The 20,907-nt window shown below is 32.1% G+C and overlaps 1 protein-coding gene across 1 annotated transcript; it reads left to right on the top strand.

Annotated features, from left to right (window-relative positions):
- Positions 1-61: 61 nt before the first annotated feature.
- On the top strand, positions 62-20,220 carry LOC148624025 (pinin-like). Its single transcript, XM_088566434.1, has 9 exons — positions 62-221; positions 5,484-5,555; positions 6,542-6,601; positions 8,174-8,258; positions 11,576-11,673; positions 13,392-13,467; positions 13,761-13,916; positions 15,007-15,145; positions 17,946-20,220. Exons 1-9 carry the CDS (start codon positions 100-102, stop codon positions 18,770-18,772), a joined length of 1,635 nt encoding a protein of 544 aa, XP_088422560.1. The 5' UTR covers positions 62-99; the 3' UTR covers positions 18,773-20,220.
- The last annotated feature ends 687 nt before the right edge of the window (positions 20,221-20,907 follow it).

Genomic DNA, 20,907 nt, shown 5'->3' on the forward strand with positions numbered 1-20,907 from the left:
ATTTTACTATTTTAGAAAACTGGTACCAATACTCTGAACTTTCGTTACATCGTGAATAACTAGTTACTCGGAAGTCAGGGGAACCAGTGGATTTCTGCCATGGCGTCGATCGAGAGTGGCGTGTTGGCTCTTCAAAATGAACTTGAAAAAGCCAGAGAAAACTTGAAAGGTGTCGACGAAAATATAAAGAAATTAACTGGGCGAGATCCGTACGAACAAAGGTACTTAGCGAAGTTTACTTAGTCCGAATTTTCCATGCCCCTGACCTTTAATGTTGCTGTAATTCGTTTAACATTTTTATCATGTAAAATAATAATAAATTCAATCGAAGTGTTATATCTGCAATAGCTAATAATATCTGCAACAGTTAACTTATGGTAACAAGTCAAATCGGCATTTGGTTTGTCACTTGTCATTTGCTTAATTCGGCACCTAAAAAATAGACAAATTGGAACCTTGTTAAAACAGGACCTGGTCAATTCAATGATGATAGTCATCTCGGCCGTAGGACGTTTCGGCCATAGTAAAACCACACATTTTATGTTTATCTTTCATGTTTTCATCAGATATTTTCATTTTTTGTTTATAGTCAAAATGTGAGGTTATATCATTGGACCTTAATTTGAAGGTGTAAAAATCAACTTTAAATTCAGACATTTTAAGAATATTTTTTCAACAAAACTATATATTGACAAGAAAAAGAAGTCAAATTTACCCTCGGGACTTATCGATTCTGGTGTTTATAGAATCTTGCATGTGCTGATTTAAAAACAAATTTGGATGTTTTTAATGGAATTTCTGCATCTGGTAAGAAATTTATTTTAGAGCCACATCTTTTAACTTTGTACTTCAATCATTTTTAAATATTTTTATTTGATATTACACTTATTATCCAAAACTTAGTACTTCAATCTATTTCAAATATTTTTATATAATATTACCTTATACCTAGACAAAAACAACCCACAGGTCAATTTGCCAGAATGTTACTCCCGCAAAATGTTGTCCAATGATAAAACCTTGCATTTTGACTGTAAACAAAAAATGAAAATATCTGATGAAAGATTAACATAAAATACATGGTTTTATGTTATAGAACTAGTTTCGGCCATGGTTTTCAATATGTATTCAATTAATATATCATAGGTTAATTAACATTTAATTGGTTTCATTTTGCAATATATTTAGCATTGTCATTTTTTTTGGAGGAAAAAGTAGTTTTATTAGAGTTAAAAAGTGTCTTATATAATACAGAATCCTTGATATACAAACGGCAAATCTTTGTAAAGAATGATATTTGGAGCATATTTCTGCGGTCAGACATTTTTGTTGCATAGCACACATGGAAACGCCATGGTGAATAGTGAAAGGGATTAGCATGTTGGGCTCCTTTTTATGTTGCTTAGTTTGAACTTGGGTATCTTTAAATAAACTACAAAGTTTAAGAAGTAGATGCGACTTTTTAGTCGACATCAAGTTCGAAAACTTGAAAGCATTGCAATGATTTAGATAACAGACGTCTTGCAAGTTTGTATAATATACATGAAATTTTGGTATTCTTACCAACCACAAGTTTTGCCCAATATGATATGAGTTGTACTTTTATGTCAGTTTAAATCAGAAGTCTACAGAGTTCACCGTATATCATATAATTCAGAGTATACGTTTTTAAGTTTAAAAGTATTTTACAAAAGTTTAGATGAATCTTTTCCAAAATATCGGTTTTTCCAACGCCCCAGATCTTGCAACCATATAATAAAATTGGTTTCACCATTTTATCAAATAAATCTATTTGTAACTTTATATTTACATGTATTTTATATTTCCTTCCCATTTTAAATACTTTATACATTGCTTTTGTTGCCTGGTCTTCTGTATGGTCTATCTTGTTTCTTGTTATTATAGGTTTTTTGTTTTAATGATTCATTCTCTTGTTTAATCAATTTTTATTTTATATCCATCTTTATTTTACTTAAATGAGTTTATATATACAAATTGGTATAATATTTAAAACAGAGGACAATATTTTTAAATGTTTGGATGAAATATACTGTGCCAGTCTGTGGCTGAGATAACTATAGCCGAGATGGTAGTATGGCCGAAATGACTTGTATCGTGATTAAATGTATACATACTAAAATAATTATTGATAATTAAGCTTGGGGTTTGTTTAGGTAATTTCACTCAGTGTTTTTTTTTATGTTCCTTTGATGCAAGTTCATCAAAGAAGTTTTCAAAAAGACAGTGAAACTGATACCCAAGCATCTTGATAAATCTTCCAAAAAGACAAGCCATAGTTTCAACATAAATACCTTAATATGGGTGCATTTGAAATTACTTTCAAAATGTCTGTGGATGATAAGTGAACTATTCAATGCAATATAGCAGTCAGACCGGGGCAAGAAGCCCTGCAGTGTGAAAACTGTAGTAGCTGGCAAAACAGAACATGTAACACATCTTATGGAAGTACAACAAGGGTGACAAGACCATCAACTGCCCAGCTACTATTATCCAGGAAGCTGAAACCTAAGGACGGGGACAGAAGAATCACATCCACACATTACTGTTCAGATGAAAGCGGACACTTGGATCAAAAACAGTGTATACAAGATTCATCACTGGAGCGTCCTGTCCACTGTAGGTACCAACATTGATATGGAGGGTTGGCACAGCCACTTCAATGCCAACACTGTCACCCATGGTGTCATTCCCTTCTACAATCTGATCACAGATCTGAATGCTGAAGCAAGTGGCTTCCTTGTTGAACTCAGGCTTGTGGCAGAGGGCAAATTGCAGTGGTACCAACAAAAGAAAACCTCACTTGTTCAAGGGAAAGTTTTCTGTCTTTGGCAACAGTATGTTGATCGCGTAGTTAGTGCTAGTCAGCTCTTTGGCGAGTGTACCACTGACCACTGTTTATGGACCGGCAGCTCAGTAATGACACTTATTCGACTTAAAATGTAATGCTTTATCCCTCAATAGCTATAGTTTAATATATCATGATTGTGTTTTCCCATTTTCTCATTGTTTGTTGATCTGCTATTTGATAAATGTATGAAAAGAAGATCAATTACGTTAATAAATTAAAGAAATTTATGATGCTTTTAATTCAAATATTGGTTAACCTGAAATAATACAAAATAATAGAATAGGACAGGGACACAAACAGAAAGATTAAAAACAAAGGTGCAAATTATTATCTGTGAAAATGAAAAGAAGAAAAAAGAAATAATGTTAAAATACTGAAATTCTTGTAACTTTTATTTATGGGAAACAGAAACGGAATATAACTCGTCTTAAATCCTGCTTATTGTTCCATGGCATTTTGTAATTAAAGTAATTTTGCAACTAACTTGCTGAGGTCTTTCACCTTTCCCTCGAAATATCCAAAGGTTTTTCTTCCAAGGCCAATCTTTTAACAATAAACATGCTGATTAATGACAAAAAAACAAGTTGCAGATTTAATCAGACTGGGTGCTAATTTGACTATGTACAAGTAGGTACATGAACACAATTAATTCCCCTTGGTTTTCGTTGTATACGATTATAGTGCCAACTTTGTTAGTAGGTACATTCCACATTTTTTCATATTTTTACTGGAAAATTATTTGCTGAAGTTTTGCGTCTGATTGGTAGAAAATAGGTTAAAATTACATGGGATTTTTTTTTCATTAATCAATTCTGACTAAAAGTTTGGTTAAGTGGAAGAAGGTTAAAATTTAGGACTTTTAACTCAGTTCATTTGTCATGTTCACTCCATCTCCGGCTCGTATGTATTAATTTCAGAAAATGATGGTAAAATTTTCTACAATTTATATATAAAAATCCTGTTTGTACATATCTTTAGGCCAGAGAAGTTTTATTCAGTTTGTGCCGTAGGAATTTTTTTAATCTGCTCAAATGTGTATATTGAAAATTAATTGTGGTCCCATGCATATTTAACCATGTGCTGATATAACTAGAATTTTGTATCAGCAGGGTATCTTGAAAGACATGTCAAAATTGTAATTATCTGCTTTGTTTAGAGTAAAATAAGTTGAATTACTTTTCTAATAATTTTAATCGATAAAATGAGTAAATACTTAAGAAAACAAGATTGGTCATTAGAGAAATATAAGTGCTTTGATATAATAAATACTATGTAATTATGTTAATTTTTAAAGCTTCATTTCTTTAATTAAAAAAAATTGTAGAAACCTATTTAAAACTTCATATTACTTAGATGGAAATGTATTATCTTTCTTATTGGTTCCCCTTTTGATGTCATAGTCACCATGTTGGATCATGATATCATAAATAAGACCATCCTATAAAAAAACAATTTTATGGAAGCACAATGTTATATTATCATATAAAAAAATGATCATTAAAAGTAACTTTTTAGCTCACCTGGCCATATTATTATGTGAACATAATATAGGGAGTGATTTTGAGACTACAGGAATATCGTGTTCATATGATAAATACTGGTAATGCAGAAATCAGATGCCAGTAAATACATGTATTTGTTTCCGCTTTTCAAGTCCGAACTTATAACAAAACACGAGTGGAAACAAATTATGCTGTGATCTTACATTTTGTATAATTTTAGCTGTAAATCGAGGGATATAAATAAATGTGTAAATTATAAGGTAGGTTCACAGGAAAATGTTTAGGAAATGAAACATAACATACACAAGGCATTTGATTGTCAGAAAACCCTGTAAACATTGCAACTATTTGTGTTGCTAATTCCCAAATTTTTGTACAGACAAAATCTCCAGCTCTGTGGTCCAAATTTTGAAAATGGCAGCTAAATGTAACCCGAAGTGCTCCAAAGAAACATATACCACTTTTAATTTCAGCCTGGTTAACTTAAATTATTCTTATTGCCTCCTTATGTGGTTTAAATTACCCTATTATTCTGTACAAATTGTCAGGCATTTATAAGGAATAAATGGTAATTCGGGATTACCAATATCATCATGATTTTCAAAAGCATTTGGGTGCCTTCATTCTGTTGAATGTTTAGCCATTCCTACATGTATTTTTTCAGAAATGTATGATTGGTAAGCTCCCTTTATGGTTGTATTATCAACTTGGTCCTGTATACTTATGATGGCAAGAAAAAACATCAATATCCGGTTTGTACTTGCATTTTCAGGAGCTGAAAAACAGCATAATGGCAGCTTCATTTGCGTATACTTGCATATGTGCAATTGAGAGCCAAACCAATCTCAGAAATTATTTGCTAGTTTCGATATTATGGCACCCAAGTTGTTTGTACAACCACTTAAACTTCAGATGGGAGCATATACCAAATATTGAAACATGTTATTTATGTGGATTATGAGTAATGGCAACAATAGAAATGAGAACAAGACTTACAAGTCTGATATACATGTACATATACTGTGTGCATAATTTAATTTGCTTTTATAAGGTGTGAATTATTTTGGAAGTTATTGTATAACTTAATTCACATATTTTTACTTGTCTTGTAGACCTGCAGGAAATAGGAGATCATCTTTGGAGGGTTCTAGGGGTAGAGGACGTACATTAACTCCAGGAGGAAGGTAAAGATTTATTTCTCATAACTAGTTGCACTTGAAAGATGTGTTCGATAGAATTTTTTTCCTGTTTTTCAGCTTTTATTATAGGTAACTACACATGTATGTAAAAGAAGTGGCTCGGACGTGTAGCTTTATCTTTGTCATCATTTTGTTATTACATTACAGAACCGTTTCTTGACTTTTTAAAACTTTTTGTATTGTGTGTTTATCTGGATCTCATATATAAATAAAATTCGACATGTCATTGTTTTGACTCGCTACACTAAGTAAGTGTCTGCAAACATTGATTCATTTGATATTTAACCAAACTTTTAAAGATTGAATCCCACCAAGGGTATCATACTTTATCTTGCATCTAGCATTTGATTCTTTTGTGAAGATTTGGTGCAGATCTTTTTTATAATCTTAATTCAGTGAATTTGACCATTGTTCAAAATATCTCTGACCAAGGACTATAACTCTACAAAATAAAAATTACCTGGTGCAAACTATCTAGTAGATCTGTAACTTTTTTTTGTAAAACTACTTAGTAAATGTCAAAAACCAAGTCCATATCTTCAAGCTTGATGTGGGGAAATGAATGGTAGACAGACAGGTTGAGTACACATATAAACCAATAAAAATGAATTTTATTAATCAAAGGACTATTAAAAATAATTAGATCCGAAGAAACCCATCAATATATCTTGTAATAACTTTTTTGTATATATTTATATACATACCAAAATCATATCTTTAAGCATGACACGAAAAAGAGAGGGTACTGATTAAATTGGCAGACTGGCACATACACAGATATATTCAGATCTTTTGCTTAGCCCGTAAGTGACTCTTACATACTAGAGCTTGGACTCAATAATGTACTTAACTTATATAATTTTTTTTATTCTTTATTATTTTCAAAAAGGACCTTGAAAGAGAGCAAATGATCTAACTTTTGACTCATAAGTTTATTGTGGTTTAAACATTTATTTTTTTAAACTTTATAGAAGATTTGGAGATGGTGAGGGCCAAGCAGCTCGTAGGATTGTTGGAGGAGCCTTCTCAAGGTACATTGATACGTATATAATCAATAAATGCGCAAGAAGGTTACAGTGTACTCTTTTCCCAAATTGTTTTTGAAGTTCAGTGTCATAACTTGCATATATTAATTTGGAGCATTTTTTATATGCAGTCACATAAACACGAGTTAAATTCTTGTATGATCCAAAGTGAGACAATTTCAACTACAAATGTTTTACACTCTACAATCAACTTTGATGAAGCTATTATGTGTAAGCATACAGGTTAAACTGTAGTTTAATCATAATCTGGAAGTATTTATATTTGTGTAACATAAATCTTCATGGTAATCTCTCTTTAAAAAAATGCCTTCTCATTTTATCTAACCATTCTTGTCCCCTTCTGTGAAGCATTGAAGCAGCATGGTAATGGTAGGCCTTCTTAGTCTTTTAGTCTGTCCTCCTGTAATGTCTTGTGAATGCATCTCCTCTGAAACTTTTATTATTTGGTGTGGTGTATTTTTTTTGAAGTGTGGATATGCATACTACTCAGCCATTTTGATTCAACAAATTTGTTGGAGTGATGGGACTTCAAACTTTTCAGCATGTTTTAACAATGGAGACCTTGTGGACACAGGTCCTCTGAAAGTACAAGATTGGTTCATTTGATATTTAATATGATGTATTGTTATGAAGTGTAGTATCGAGCATACATCACTGACATTTTTCTTTTGCGAATTTTGTTTGAGTTATGGGAGGAAATTTGTTATGCAGTCGCAATACCTCAGAACTTACACTTTAATGTCTAAATCTTTAAAGGAGATGTGACGCAAAAATTCATTTTTTTCAATTTTTGGTTTATTTGATTTATTACACCTAATATATATCATAAAAACCCCAATTGTAGTCACTAGCGGTCATTTAATTGAAGATAAATTAATTCAAAATTGATGATAACCCAAGCCATACAAATTTTTATTATCCATGTGGTCACATGACCAATTTACGTCATTTGTTCTCAGTTCATAGATCAAGTGCTTGAAATGTGTGGGGCTTCTGCATTTGTTGCAAGATTTCTACTACTGAAAGTGAAAATATTGAAAGTTTTGTTTTGCCAGCAAATATATAATTACAGTTGTATCAATTTAAACCACTGCGAGAAGAAAATTATAAACAATGTCAGAAATATTAAGCTGTTACATTTATGATGACTAGACTATTTGCAGTGAGACCACATCACTTCTGTTTGAAGATTACTTAGAAATATTTCATAATGTTCTGTCATGTTAGATTGAACTTTTTATATAAAGTAAATCGAAGTTTTATTCTATATAGTTTCATATATGAAAACGTTTATAAAATGATATTTTTAGTTTCATGTCTCATTTAACCATATAACATCATCCATTACTTCTGAATTTGAGTATTTTACTCTTTTCACTTTAACAACAAGGCTCTTCTCTAGTAATGACTTATATTTTGATTAACTTAATCTGCAATGTTTGGGGACATATGGCTAAGTATGGCTATCTTGTTTAAATTATGCCCAAGGTAACTGTCAGTTGCTTACTTGGAGCTTGAACCAATCACTTATCTTTCTTTTAACTTCTGCTATCTTAGGCTTGGTATCAGCCCTAGAGCTGCTGGAAGAGGACGACCCAGGAGGACAGCTGATAGTGACGAAGAAGAGGAACTGCCCAATAAAGTAAACTGATGTTCCCTATCTTACATTAAGGAACCCAGTAAAATATCTATGGTTATTACTGGCTTGTATAGAAAAAAAAGTATTATTATGATCCCAAAGTCATAATTCGGGGGCGTATTTTTTACCCCTGTCAGTAGGTCTGTCTGTCTATCATACTCTCCATCACAGAAGTTAGGGTCATAATACCTCATAAACTCTTGTACCAATTAAAATTAAACTTGTGAAAAGTGTACATATTCATGCTGTTAAGCTCTCTTTAATTTTTTGAAAAATCCTGATATTTTGTTCGAAAATTCTTGCATCTTAAAACATCTTTAGATTTTTTTGGTAAATGATACCTTTCAGTTATGGTGGTTGTACAGGTTTTCGATCACCTAACAACTGTTATTGTATTATTTCATAAATTTGCATATCACTTATTTTTGGGTTTTTGGTTTATCAAAATATCTTATGTTGCTGTTCATGCCTGGAACTTCCCTACTATTTCTGATCACTACACAGAAATATACAGGATGTCCAAATGTAGTTCCTGTTACCATATTCTACCGTGTATTACCCGCATCTTTGTATTCCACGCACTCCCTTCTTGGCAAGGCAGATCAGCGGAGAAAGTTAAGTTACCGTGTAAAACGTGCACTAGGAAGCAAGGAAAAATTACCAGCAGAAGACCACATTGAGATGAAAGGATTCTTGTAAATTCCCAGAAATGCATATCCTTTAAGTAAAAGTATTTTTCTATGTTTCCCTACGTTTGCAAGCCATTTATTGATTAAAATAGTTTATACAGCGATGTATTGGATTCGAGTCAGCTGAAATGTTTACATTTCCTGTTCGTATGCAAATCAGGTATCTCACTATTACATTGGCGTAAAGTCGGACCGTTTATAAAAAAAATGTTTTAATTTTCCAAGTTGTGTATTGATTTTAACCATCTGGAAACAGTTCATCAAGCAGATTAAAGGATTAGTGACAATTGTTTCACCTTTTAAATTGATCTTTTATTATTTGATAATTAAATGACAATGGGCCTGAGGACAGGTTGGCACTCCCGTTCTTGTGTATTTAACGCTCTACTCTACTCTACTCAGATGTTATGAAATGCAAGGAAATGGCATTGATGGATAAGACAACTATTAAATAGCAGTAAAACTTTATTTGTTTATTTCACATAAAACTGGTCTCAAAAATACTTAATGGCTCAATTTTGTTTTTAGTTGACGACTTCGGTTCTCATTACCGAAAATTACATTACCGAAAATTATGTCTCCAGAAAGAAAAAATGTAGAAACTCATTGTTTTGGTGTATACTGCACACCCCCTTCCTGGAACAAAGAAAAGTTGAAAAAAGTGTGTGGTATACACGGAAGAATATGGTATATCATTCAATACATTTTTTGTTTCCTGTAAATATGTTTCTGGCAATTGTTCAGCTCAATAATATTCTATTATTCCTGCAAATAAAATCAAGATGTAGTCTTCAAATGAACTGAAGATTGAGGAACTCCTTTTTTGATGTTTAGTAATGAATTAGCAGTAAGTGAATGAAGTTCTTGCAGTAATGTGTCAAGAAACATTTAATGTGCTAATCATGTTCCATTTAATACAATTATCAGTCAAAATCTCCGTCCTATCATCAATATTTTTTTATTGATAAACAGGATTTGAAGAGTATTGATTTTAACCAAGTGAAATTAGAAGTAAAATTCAAATTGATAGAAAGGGTCTACTTTTGAAAATCTGTTGATCAAGGATATTATTTTCTTAAGCTGAAATAAGTTCCATTTGAGAATAATTACAGTGTAGGATAATACTCTGTTGAAGTACTTTTGAATGTGATGTGCAAATTTACTTTTTGACAGGTTTAAAAAATTGGGTAAAAAGGTAAAGCAGAACAAAATTTGTAAATGTGTGTGAAGTTGGATACTGTTTCACTATTGATTTCAGTTTTTACTTCAGAAGTCAGTTTTATTGATTTACATTCAGTTTATATGACATATTAGGAAAAACAGTTCTAAACAATATGGGAAATGCAAATGCATGATTATAGTTTTGTTTTACATCATGTAATCTTTTAAATTTTGTTCATGCTTTTCACAAGAATCAACAAACCCTAGTGCTAACAGCACTTTGATTTATTAGGTTGGTTGTTTAAAGTCTTTCTGCATAGATTGCTGAACATTAGTGCATATGATTGTTTTTGTTTTTATTCACTCTACACAGACCTCCAACCAATGTTTCAAATACTGCTAGTACACGAATTTGATCACCCTAGATAATTTCTGATAGATAACTCACTGAGGTTGTAAATGGACATTACTGTATGAGACAAATTGTTGAAATGTTTTATTTTATATTTTAGAAGAATGAATTTGATGTGGCATGTAACAGTTCAGTTGAAATTGCAATGAACTTGTATTCAATATGCTTGATCTGTCAAAATCAAGATATCTATAAGTTGTGTTTTAATTCTTTATACTACCCTATTTTTTTCTTAATTTTCTTTTTTCTTAATTAAGATTTTTTAGGGATTGAGATGAGGATAAAGAAAATTCAAATATAGTGAGGCATCTTCACTAAAAAAACACAATAAAAGTTAAATAATGAACTTTGATTTAATAGCTAGAACAAATTTTATACATTGTATATAAATCTGAATCTGTTACTTCTCCTAATTAAAAAAGGCAAATGTTCATTGGTTAGAACAGTCCTATGATTTTATACCAATACTGTCCAAGTAAGTTGACAGACAAACAGATGTGGAAAGTTCAGAACATGAAGATATGAGTTTTTGGGGGTCTTAAGTTACAAATAGAAAAAGATGAAGAAAATTTAGGGAGAAATAAAAATAAGTGCTTTACCTGTTTAATTCTAACATTTTGTCTGATAAGAACAGAAAGTTACTCTGCTGCATTACATTGTTTTTTAAAGTACTTAAATTAGAGGAAGTAATTCAACATGTGCTATACTTGCATGTGGTTTTTGTTTTTTTTTTTTCATGGTAGATTTCACATGCCGATTGAAAACTCATGCAAAGACCATAAGCTACATGTTTAAAATAGCAAAATAATTTGGAAAAAATGAAATCATGAGCCTGTTGACTGAATCATTGCATCATTTAAACACAAGCTTGAGTTACAGTACCTCTACACCCTAGTTTTATTGCAGCTTGTGTGATTATTTTGCATTAACCGATGGTATGAATTTCTGATATATAATTAATAATATACACTTTACACTGAGCCTTGATTTAATGCACACCTAAAAATCTCATTTAACTACATGGATAATTTGCAAGATTTCATCATTTTTTTCTTCAGCCCACTATCCAGTCTTCAGTCATACTCACCCCAAAAGAACCGAAAACCAGACAAGACAGTTTAGAGGAACAGAAGAAAGATAAGAAAGGCACTGCAAGGTCAGGACACTGATAAAATCTTGTCAATGCATTTAAAACTTAAAATAAATGAAGTGAGCAAGGGTCCGGAAATTTTTGACAGCCCATGTCGAACATTTTATCAAATTTCAGCAGACATTTGTGTCAGTTTTTTACCTGCCTAGATCGAGAATAAACTTTCAAAAACCCTTTTTTTTTGTTATTTATAGATAAATATTGGAATTTGTGTTATTCCATCACATACTTTGTCTTTTACAAAATATCTGAACGTGTAAATAAGTTCGGTTTCTACCACACGTGGATGTTCTGACATGTAAACAAAACATCATGTCTCTCAGACTTTTTCATCACAGCAGCAATTGCAAACGTCCGAAAAATTTCTGGGTGATGAAAAAAATGATGATTATTTTAAACATGAAAATCGTGTATACATTTTGTATATTGATTTGAATGGGTTGTTGACTTCTGTATTAAAAAGACTCAATGGATGAATAATAACAAACTACGACTGATTTGTAGTTTCAGCACCATGTGCTTGCGTTACATCCGAAAAATCTGCGAGAAAATGGATTTGTCAATCTTTTTTTATTTAAATCAAGTAATGAATGTATGAAAATTCTCAGAGTCACTTCAATTAATTAGTATACGCAAAGGTGCTGCACGTGTAGCGTTAATTTAATTATGCAATCTACTAATCAGTTACAGGTAAAATCACAGTCACAGGTGGCTGCAACATAGGCTAATTAATATTGACGTATGCTTGACAAATAATTTCCAATAAACAATTAGAGACAGGTACCCAGGATGTTTATAAAGTTATAAAACCACGCTGACTGTAATTTATAAGGGTTGACAATGTGTTTTATGTCCGATATTGGAAAATGGTTGCCGGACATTTGCAAAATTTGTCTGTCAATGACCGGCATTTTTGGCAGTTTCCGGATCCTTGGAAGTGAGTTTTTATTCTGTCATGTTTATTTGCTTAAATTTTTTATACCTTTATGTACAATACAAGTTTTTATCTCAATTTAAGTCCAAAAAAGTTGGTTTTAGAAACTTACATTCAAGTTTCTATATACATGATTCAAGTTTAATTATTCAAGCTTCTACTCCTCAAAGGGCTATTCCAGAATCAGTTGTTGGGGATTGGGAGGTCCCTCCATTTAAATTTGATCGGTGGTTGTTATTTAAGGTAGTTAACCTTAACAATGAAAGGAAATGATAAATTAAAATGGTATGCATAGTGGGGTCAAATGAAAAGTGACTCCCGACACCCCCACATACATTTATTCCTGGAATAGCCCTAAACAAGTTTCATTTTTACCCAAAACTGCAGTCTCTTTGAACGTAGTAGATGAAACAGGATATTTGGTGCCTTATTTGTCCAGATTGGATGTGTCTTTTAGCGAAAACAATAGTTTTTGATTGGTAAATTTTTGTCCAATTGACAGTGACACTCAAGTTTTGAAAGAAGTATTTGAACTTTTAACACTTTTTATGTATATCATATATCAAGGGCATACAAATGTATGGTATGAGTAGCTATCATTATCTTTTTTTAATTTGTTGGAAATATGATATGTTTGATTAACAGCAGATTAAAGGCATTGTGACATCATTACGTATGACCCAATTTTACACTTCATTTTGTGAAATAGATTGCTGGTTTGTAAGAACAACTAACTTTTGTTTCGAATGAATATGTTATAGTTTATTTTTCATATATATATATATTTTAGAAATAGACGTATGTTTGGATTGCTACTTGGTACTCTGCAGAAGTTTAAAGATGAAGCTAAAGAATCCAAAGACAAAGTCAGTATTGTGATACATATTAGCACATGCTAGGAATTACTGAAGCTTATGTTACTTAATTTTGCTATTTTGTAGTTACAGTAGCAACAACACTTTAAAGGGTGCTAATTTTAGGCATTGAAGAAGGGGAAGTTTTAGTGTAGATTCCAGATCAAAACTGATCATCTTTCCATTTGTTTTTATCATTTTGCTAACATGTTATTAACTTGTGCATGACATACTGTAGCAGTTAGTTGGATTTATCACCAGAATGTTTTTAAAACATAAATGTAGAAACTTCCACCTTTTTATAGGAGGACCAGAGGAAACAAATTGAGCATAAATTGGAAGAAAAGGCTCAAGAAGAAAAAGATGAAATAGTCAAAGAGAGACGTCAGCTTTTCCAGGAGAGAAGACAAACACAAGCCAAATTACGCAGAATTGAACAGAAAATTGAGATTGTTGAAACAGTAAGAACTACAACTGTATAAAAATCATATATATTACAAATGTGCAATTTGATAAAAATTAAATATATTTTTGATAATAGGGGGTGAAAGAACATAAATAGACCCAAGTTAAACTGAGTTATAGTGTAAAAAGTGTCACTATTTTAAATTTGCAATTGTTTACTATGTCAAAGTAAAAAAAAAACATCTGGTTGATCAGAGGCAGAAAATACATGATTCTCATTAAAAAAAAATATGTAGAAAAAAATCATGTTGTTCAGAACCAATAGAATTCAAACTACACAGTGCTTATTTGCATGTTTAGGATGTGCACCCCCTTTTATGGAGAATAAAAAAATTTTTTACACATTCTTTTATAGCCACTTTTTGCCACTAACATTAAGGTAGATCATACCTTATATTTCTAGTAGATAAACTTTCCTAGTTTTTCTTTAAGATGACCACAGATGAATATACTTTAAAATTTTAATGTAAAAAACATAAGTCACCAAACATGATTTTGACATCATTGAGCCTTACTGAAGGCAATATTTTACTACATTTTATATGGATTCTGTAGTAAATTTTCGATATTTTGCAAGCTTCTAAAAAAAAAAAACTGGTAGATAAAATTCCTCATAACTTTATATAAAGAACACTTTACTGACATTCTTTCATATTTCAAACCAAATATTGAAGGTCACCAAAGTCTTTTTATTGCAATATTATAAGTACTAATATTTCCAATACATTTCAATAATACTATTTCCTCTGTGAATGAATTTTTCCTGCAAATTTTCTCGCCTTGAAAGAGGCTTTATAAAAATAATGTTTTTAATTTTACCATACTAATTCTTATGTCAAAAAATCATTATGAATAATATTAACATACTGTTTTTACGTCATTTTAAATACTATTAGTTTATAGCAAATATGTATCTTTGTATGATTTTGCAAGATGACAGAAAAGAATGCTCATTGTAATAGGTGTGATCTGCCTTAAAAATGTGCATCTCCTAGCAGGGAATGTAAAAAAAGCTTAATAGACAGAGACTTTAATTTCATTGGATTTACAGAAGTAATTTTAGAAATTATTTTTTATTTCATTAAGAGCCAAGAATGCCAGGCTGAAAGATTAAAGTTGGTAAATTTTATAAGAACTAAGACAAAGCCACATATCTTCTATCTGCCGAAAATGATGTTAGAAATCCATGAATCCAAGAAAAAGGAAACAGCTGCAATCATCAATGGTATATTATTGTGCTACTTTCTGAAGTTGTATTGTGTATATTTTTTTTAAGACTGCAAAAAAAAAATTATGAATAATGGTGTTGGGTTTTGCATATTAGAATTAATCTGTCTATGTCCCTGTGTCGAATATACTCTCAACAAAGTTTTGGAATGACACGGTCATTCCATCTGTTTGTCTGCCCATATATCTAGTTAGTGCATTCATATGTTAATCTATATGACCGCAAAGTGGTGTGGTCTTATAATTGTATTATGTTGTGTTGTCCATAGACATTTTATGTCCAGACAGTAACCTCTGTGATATTGTACCACACAGTGCCATACCACAAAAAGAAGTCTTGGTTTGGTTTTCAGTGTTGTGACTATTTGACTGTCAGGAATTAGGGGTGAAAAGGTGGCCAGAAACAATGTAAAAAGAGGTAAAAAGTGGTATGATTGCCAATGAGACAGTCATCCATCAAAAGCCAAGCAAGGAACAATTAAACTTCTACAGGTCACCACAGGGTCTTCAATGATGGGTAAAACCCATACCATAAAGCAAGTTGTAAAAGTCAGCATTTTCCAGATATTTGGACAATAACGTGAGCTCTAGTTCATAGATCTCTTTAAAATTTTTTCCACAATATAATATTAAAAAAGGAAGGCTGGAAATGCTTTGGGTGTTGTTTTTTTAAGCTATTTGGGAATTAGGGGCCAAAATGGGGTCAGAACAAGCATTTTCATGTTGTTGGAAAAATAACTTCACTATTAGTGAACAGATGTCTTTGAAATCGTAGGAGAAGGTTCCATACCACCACAGGATGACTAGCATTGATTTTGGAGGTTGTGACTTGAACTGTTAGGGAATAAGGCAGCAAAAAATGGCAAGAAATATGCATTTTCATGATGTCTGAATGATGACTTGACAATGAGTGAATGGATCTCTTTGAAATTTTACATGGTGCTATACTGAAAAAAGGAAGATTAGTATTGATTTGGTGACTGTGACTGGAACTGTTAATGAATAAGAGGCCATTTTGAATCGTGTAATCCTTATCTTTGTGAAATATTTAATTGCGATCAAAATTCACAACTTGATCATGCTTGAATGATGTATACATACTTGCCCAAACTGTTCAGGTTTTGACCGCTTTAATTGTATCAAGCTACACCCTTTCATGATTTTATGAAATTTTAGGAAGTTTAAGCATCAGATGTAGATGTATATGCAGCAAGATAATTATTTCTTAAGGTGATACTTGTAAATATTGATAATCCAACTTAAGCGTTTTACATGTTGTGAACACTGATCATTACATGTACCCAGCAAGCACACACACAGCTATAGTTTTAAAAAATGAATTCTTTGTGTTCTTTGATATGCGATATACAAGAATTGAACCATAATATTAATGTTTGTTATGGGTATTGGGTCTTATTACATTTAGTTCATTGTCTCATTGCAAATTTGTAAGTTCTTTTCATCCTTGTCACAACTTATGTGGTGTCAAACATTTAATTACAATCGAAATTTGGAGCTGTATCAAGCTTTAATACTGTGTTCATACTCTCTACAACCAGTTTAAGTTATTAAAAGGTGGATTTATTGAACTAACAAGCTATTATTTCACCCACTCAAACATTATAAACAGCTGATTACCTCTCGGATGAGGTTCTTTTGATGATACAGATTTATTTCATCATTTATTTATTGTCCACTCAAATTGTTTATTGGTATTTTAAACATTATTGTAAGGGCTAGTTTAAAAACGATGAATTATGGACACAGTTTATACTTTACTTTTTATGATAGCAATCTTAACTGGAGATGTTGTGCTCCCTTTATTAGCTCACCTGGCCGAAGGTCATGTGAGCTATTGCCATCACTTGGTGTCCGTCGTCATCTTCAAAACTCTTCTCCTCTGACACTGCTTGACCAATTGGAACCAAATTTGTTTGAATGTATCTTGGGGTATCCTGCATAAAACTGTTGTGGGGATTTTTGATCCATCGAAAAATATAGCTGCTGTTACTAAAAATAGGACATAGGGGTCAGACAATAGTTTTTCGCATATATCTCCAAAACCATTAGGTTTTGCCAAATTCTGATGGGGTTAAAGTTTTCAGCATGATAAGATCTATCTGTGGTCAAATTTTCATTTTAATCTGTTAGTCCATGTTGGAGTTTTTGCCCCCATTCGACGTTATTTTTTTTGCTATTTTTAATTCAAAATTATTCTCCTCTGACACCACTTGACCAATTGGAACCGAACTTGGTATGAATGTTTCTTGAGGTATCCTGCACAGAACTGAAGTGGAGAGTTTTGATCCGTCAAAAACGTGGCTGCAGTCACTTAAAATAGAATATAGAGGTCAGACAGTAGTTTTTCGCATATTATATCTCCAAAACGGTTAGGTTTAGCCCACTTCTTTCAATTACTGAAATGATCCTTATTAGAAGGCATAGAAAAGTCTACGAGGGATCAAAGTTGTCAGGTGACTCCTTATATGAGTTATTGCCCTTGAAAGATGAAAAATGATGGGTTTTTTTTTACAGTTTTCAGCCAATATCTTGAAAATATAATAGATAGAAAGAAACTTTCTATCGCTGAAATGATCCTTATGATAGTCCTACCAAAGTCTTCTTGAGTCAAAATTGTTGACAACTCCTTATTAAATGTATTGCATTTGAAAGACCAAATTTAACCAGGTGAGCGATTCAGGCTCCTGGGAGCCTCTTGTCAGCTACAGTATTCTTTTCAACTGCATTAAAAACTTGTTAGTGGGACGACATACCTTACTGTTGAACTACTTTTTCAGAAATAATTACTCAAAAACAAAAGCAGCTAGAAGAAGAAATAGATAATTTAATGGCAGGAAGACAGGGACATGTGGAAGAGGAAGACCAGGAGGATCATCCTGAGGTTGGGGATGGGGAAGGATATAAAAAGGGGGAGGAACCTGAAAAAGAAAACCGTGTTGTTAGACATTACAGAACTAAAACTGAGGAAGAAGAAAATCAAAACGATCCATCTAGTAGGAAACGTAGAAAATCAAGCGGGGACAGGGGGAATAGGCGGAGATCCAGTGGGGACAGGGACCATGATAGAAAACATAGAAAATCTGATGAACTCCATAGAGATGTACACCGTGGGGAATCAGATAAACGAAGGCGCTCTGATCACGGCGTTGAAGGTAGGCATCGTCGTTTGAGTCAAGGGGAAGGGGGTAGGAGAGAAAGAGATGGGGATAGGAGAAAGAGTCATGGGGAGAATGAGAGGAGAGACAGTCACAAAGATGAGGATAGAAGGAGGAGTCATGGGGAGAATGAGAGAAGAGACAGTCACAAAGATGAGGATAGAAAGGAAGAGAGGAGGAGGAGTCATGGGGAGAGTGATAGGGGGCATGATTATGATGGAAGGAAAAAAGATAGAGGCAAGGAAACTTCAAGAAAAGGTGATAAGAAGGAAGATGGTGTTAAGGTTGCTATAGACTATGATGAACAGGATGAGGGTGAAGCTGTTGAGGAGCCTAATAAAATTCCAGTTGTGACAGAAATAAAGATGGAAGTGTCTACAGTGAACACCACTACTCAAAACATGGCAGACATTCCTATGCCTGATGATATAAGGCCAATGCCTTCATAGATTTATCTTTCTCTTTTTGATAGTATAAATTTTGTATGAAGGTTATAAGAATGATGTGATCGATACTTTGCAATTTATTTCATCTTAAATTGATATTTCATTAATATTATAAAACAGGATGAAGTAATTTTCAAAGAGCTCTTGATAAGCACCATTGTAGTTTATGGAAATTAAATAATATGCCTTAAAATATGGATTCCGACTAGAACCAAATTATCCTGTCAATCAAATGTCTGATTATCAGATCAATAATGAAGAATAATATTGTGTCACACATTTATTATTCGTGTTTTAATTATGATTGCCATATTTATACTATTAGATTGACTGCTGCTTAAATTTTCAGGAACTTTTGTCAAAGAAGGTGTCAACTTTTGTAGAAAATGAAATGATCAAGTTATGGACATGATTTTCTTTTACTTTAATCTTACTTTTCTTATCCTGATTTGACCATTCCATTCCTTTTTAACATTTGTTTACTTTCAATTTCCCAGTTTCCACTTTTTCATTGGCTTTGTAAAATCATTTCTGAAGTTGTTTAAGCATGACTTTAGTCTTTGATGTTATATGCCATTTTAGTTTTTGTTACTTTTTTATTTCTAGTCTTAAATTAGATTCATGAACAATAAAGCGGAAAACTTGTGAGTGACAAGATTTTTCACACAAAACAAATTGATTGTGTTTCAGTACATTAAAAGTAACCAAAGTAATTAGTAATTCCAAAATGTTATTTTAAGGTTAAATTGACCACCAGTAATTTGATATACACTATTGAGAACTGAAAGGACAGACAGACAGACAGTTTTATAATAATAGGAATAAGAAATCATGGGTTAATAAATTGTAGACGTTAATTTGATGCTTCTACATTCTCACCAACTTTCATTAAATGCTCTACAGAAATATAATTAGCAAATTTCTAGAAAATTTCATTTTGAATTTATTTCTTTTTTTTATTAAACTATACTTTTAAAATGATTACTAAAAGGTTTTAGATAGAAAATCTAAGTTGATTCAAATGATTTTGTGCTGAATCAAATAAGGTGAGTATGGGTAATATAAAAATTGGTTAATATTTGCTTGATTAAATTGAACAGTACTCCAGCAATGCTAGAGGTTGTCTGGCAAGCTGTTTTATGATGGTGCCATCGGTTGGTGTATGGAGGAATGGAATTTAAACCTCTTACTTAGTACAAGTATTTGAACAAGTACATATTGATGAGGTCTTTTAAATTTCAGTAAATATATACATAATCCTTTGTTTTGCTTATTTTGTTGGATTATCTTCATTAAATTCATTTCTCTCCTAAAATACTTTGCTGATTCAAATAATCAGAGCCATTAAGTAAATAGTATACACACTTGTCTTCAAATGTTACAGAAATACACTTGACGTTTACTGTGTAATGTTTACAACTTGTATTAAATAATAAAAATGTTGGATTTTCTGTATTATCACTATTGCTCAGTACATGGATTTTTAGTGCCATAGTGTTTTTATCCAGCTGACTGATGCCAATTTTGGAAGATTTTTGTGTAATCTGTACTCTCCAAAAAGGTCTTAACGAATATTGTTCAAATTTTGCACATTGATAATAAACATAATGAATATGTACACCTTTTATCGAGAAATTTTATAATTTTAGCAATTATTTGTCATATCTTGTTGTGGACAGTACCAACTTAACCCCATCTGTCACTCATAGAGTTTTATTGCAGATGTATACCTTCTATTATGGTGAAATTTGATATAGTATTCTTCAACGTTAGCATGTTGAACTTACCATTATTTTTCTGCTGTATAGATGCCATCATTAGTAAATTACTCCAGAAAATTCATTACCCACACTTCAATTTTGTTCATATACATTTTTAAGATACTTTTATGCTGACAAATATATGAAGGTGACTCGGGTCGAGACTTGTATGGTTTTTGTTGATGACGGACATCGTATTATACACGTATTTGTGAGGATATCTTACACACACACACACACATCATGAAGCAGTCTTAATGTGAATATTTAGCAGTGGCTCACAAGGGCCATGTGATCTATTGCAATCAATTGGCACCTGTCAAAAAATGCTGTCGTAAATAAATGGTAGGCGCTGTGGTCGTTCTACTCCAGCAGTGC

This window comes from Perna viridis, chromosome 2, assembly GCF_037379345.1.
Source record: "Perna viridis isolate PV_CMFRI_1.1 ecotype Kerala chromosome 2, ASM3737934v1, whole genome shotgun sequence".
In the NCBI taxonomy this organism is placed as follows: Eukaryota; Metazoa; Mollusca; class Bivalvia; order Mytilida; family Mytilidae; genus Perna; species Perna viridis.

Excerpts from the sequence above, each read along its gene's own strand:
- LOC148624025 (XM_088566434.1), top strand. The coding sequence starts at position 100 with ATGGCGTCGATCGAGAGTGGCGTGTTGGCTCTTCAAAATGAACTTGAA. Across the intron at positions 8,259-11,575 it reads AAGAGGAACTGCCCAATAAA|CCCACTATCCAGTCTTCAGT; the intron begins GTAAACTGATGT and ends TTTTTTCTTCAG. Across the intron at positions 13,917-15,006 it reads AAATTGAGATTGTTGAAACA|AGCCAAGAATGCCAGGCTGA; the intron begins GTAAGAACTACA and ends TATTTCATTAAG.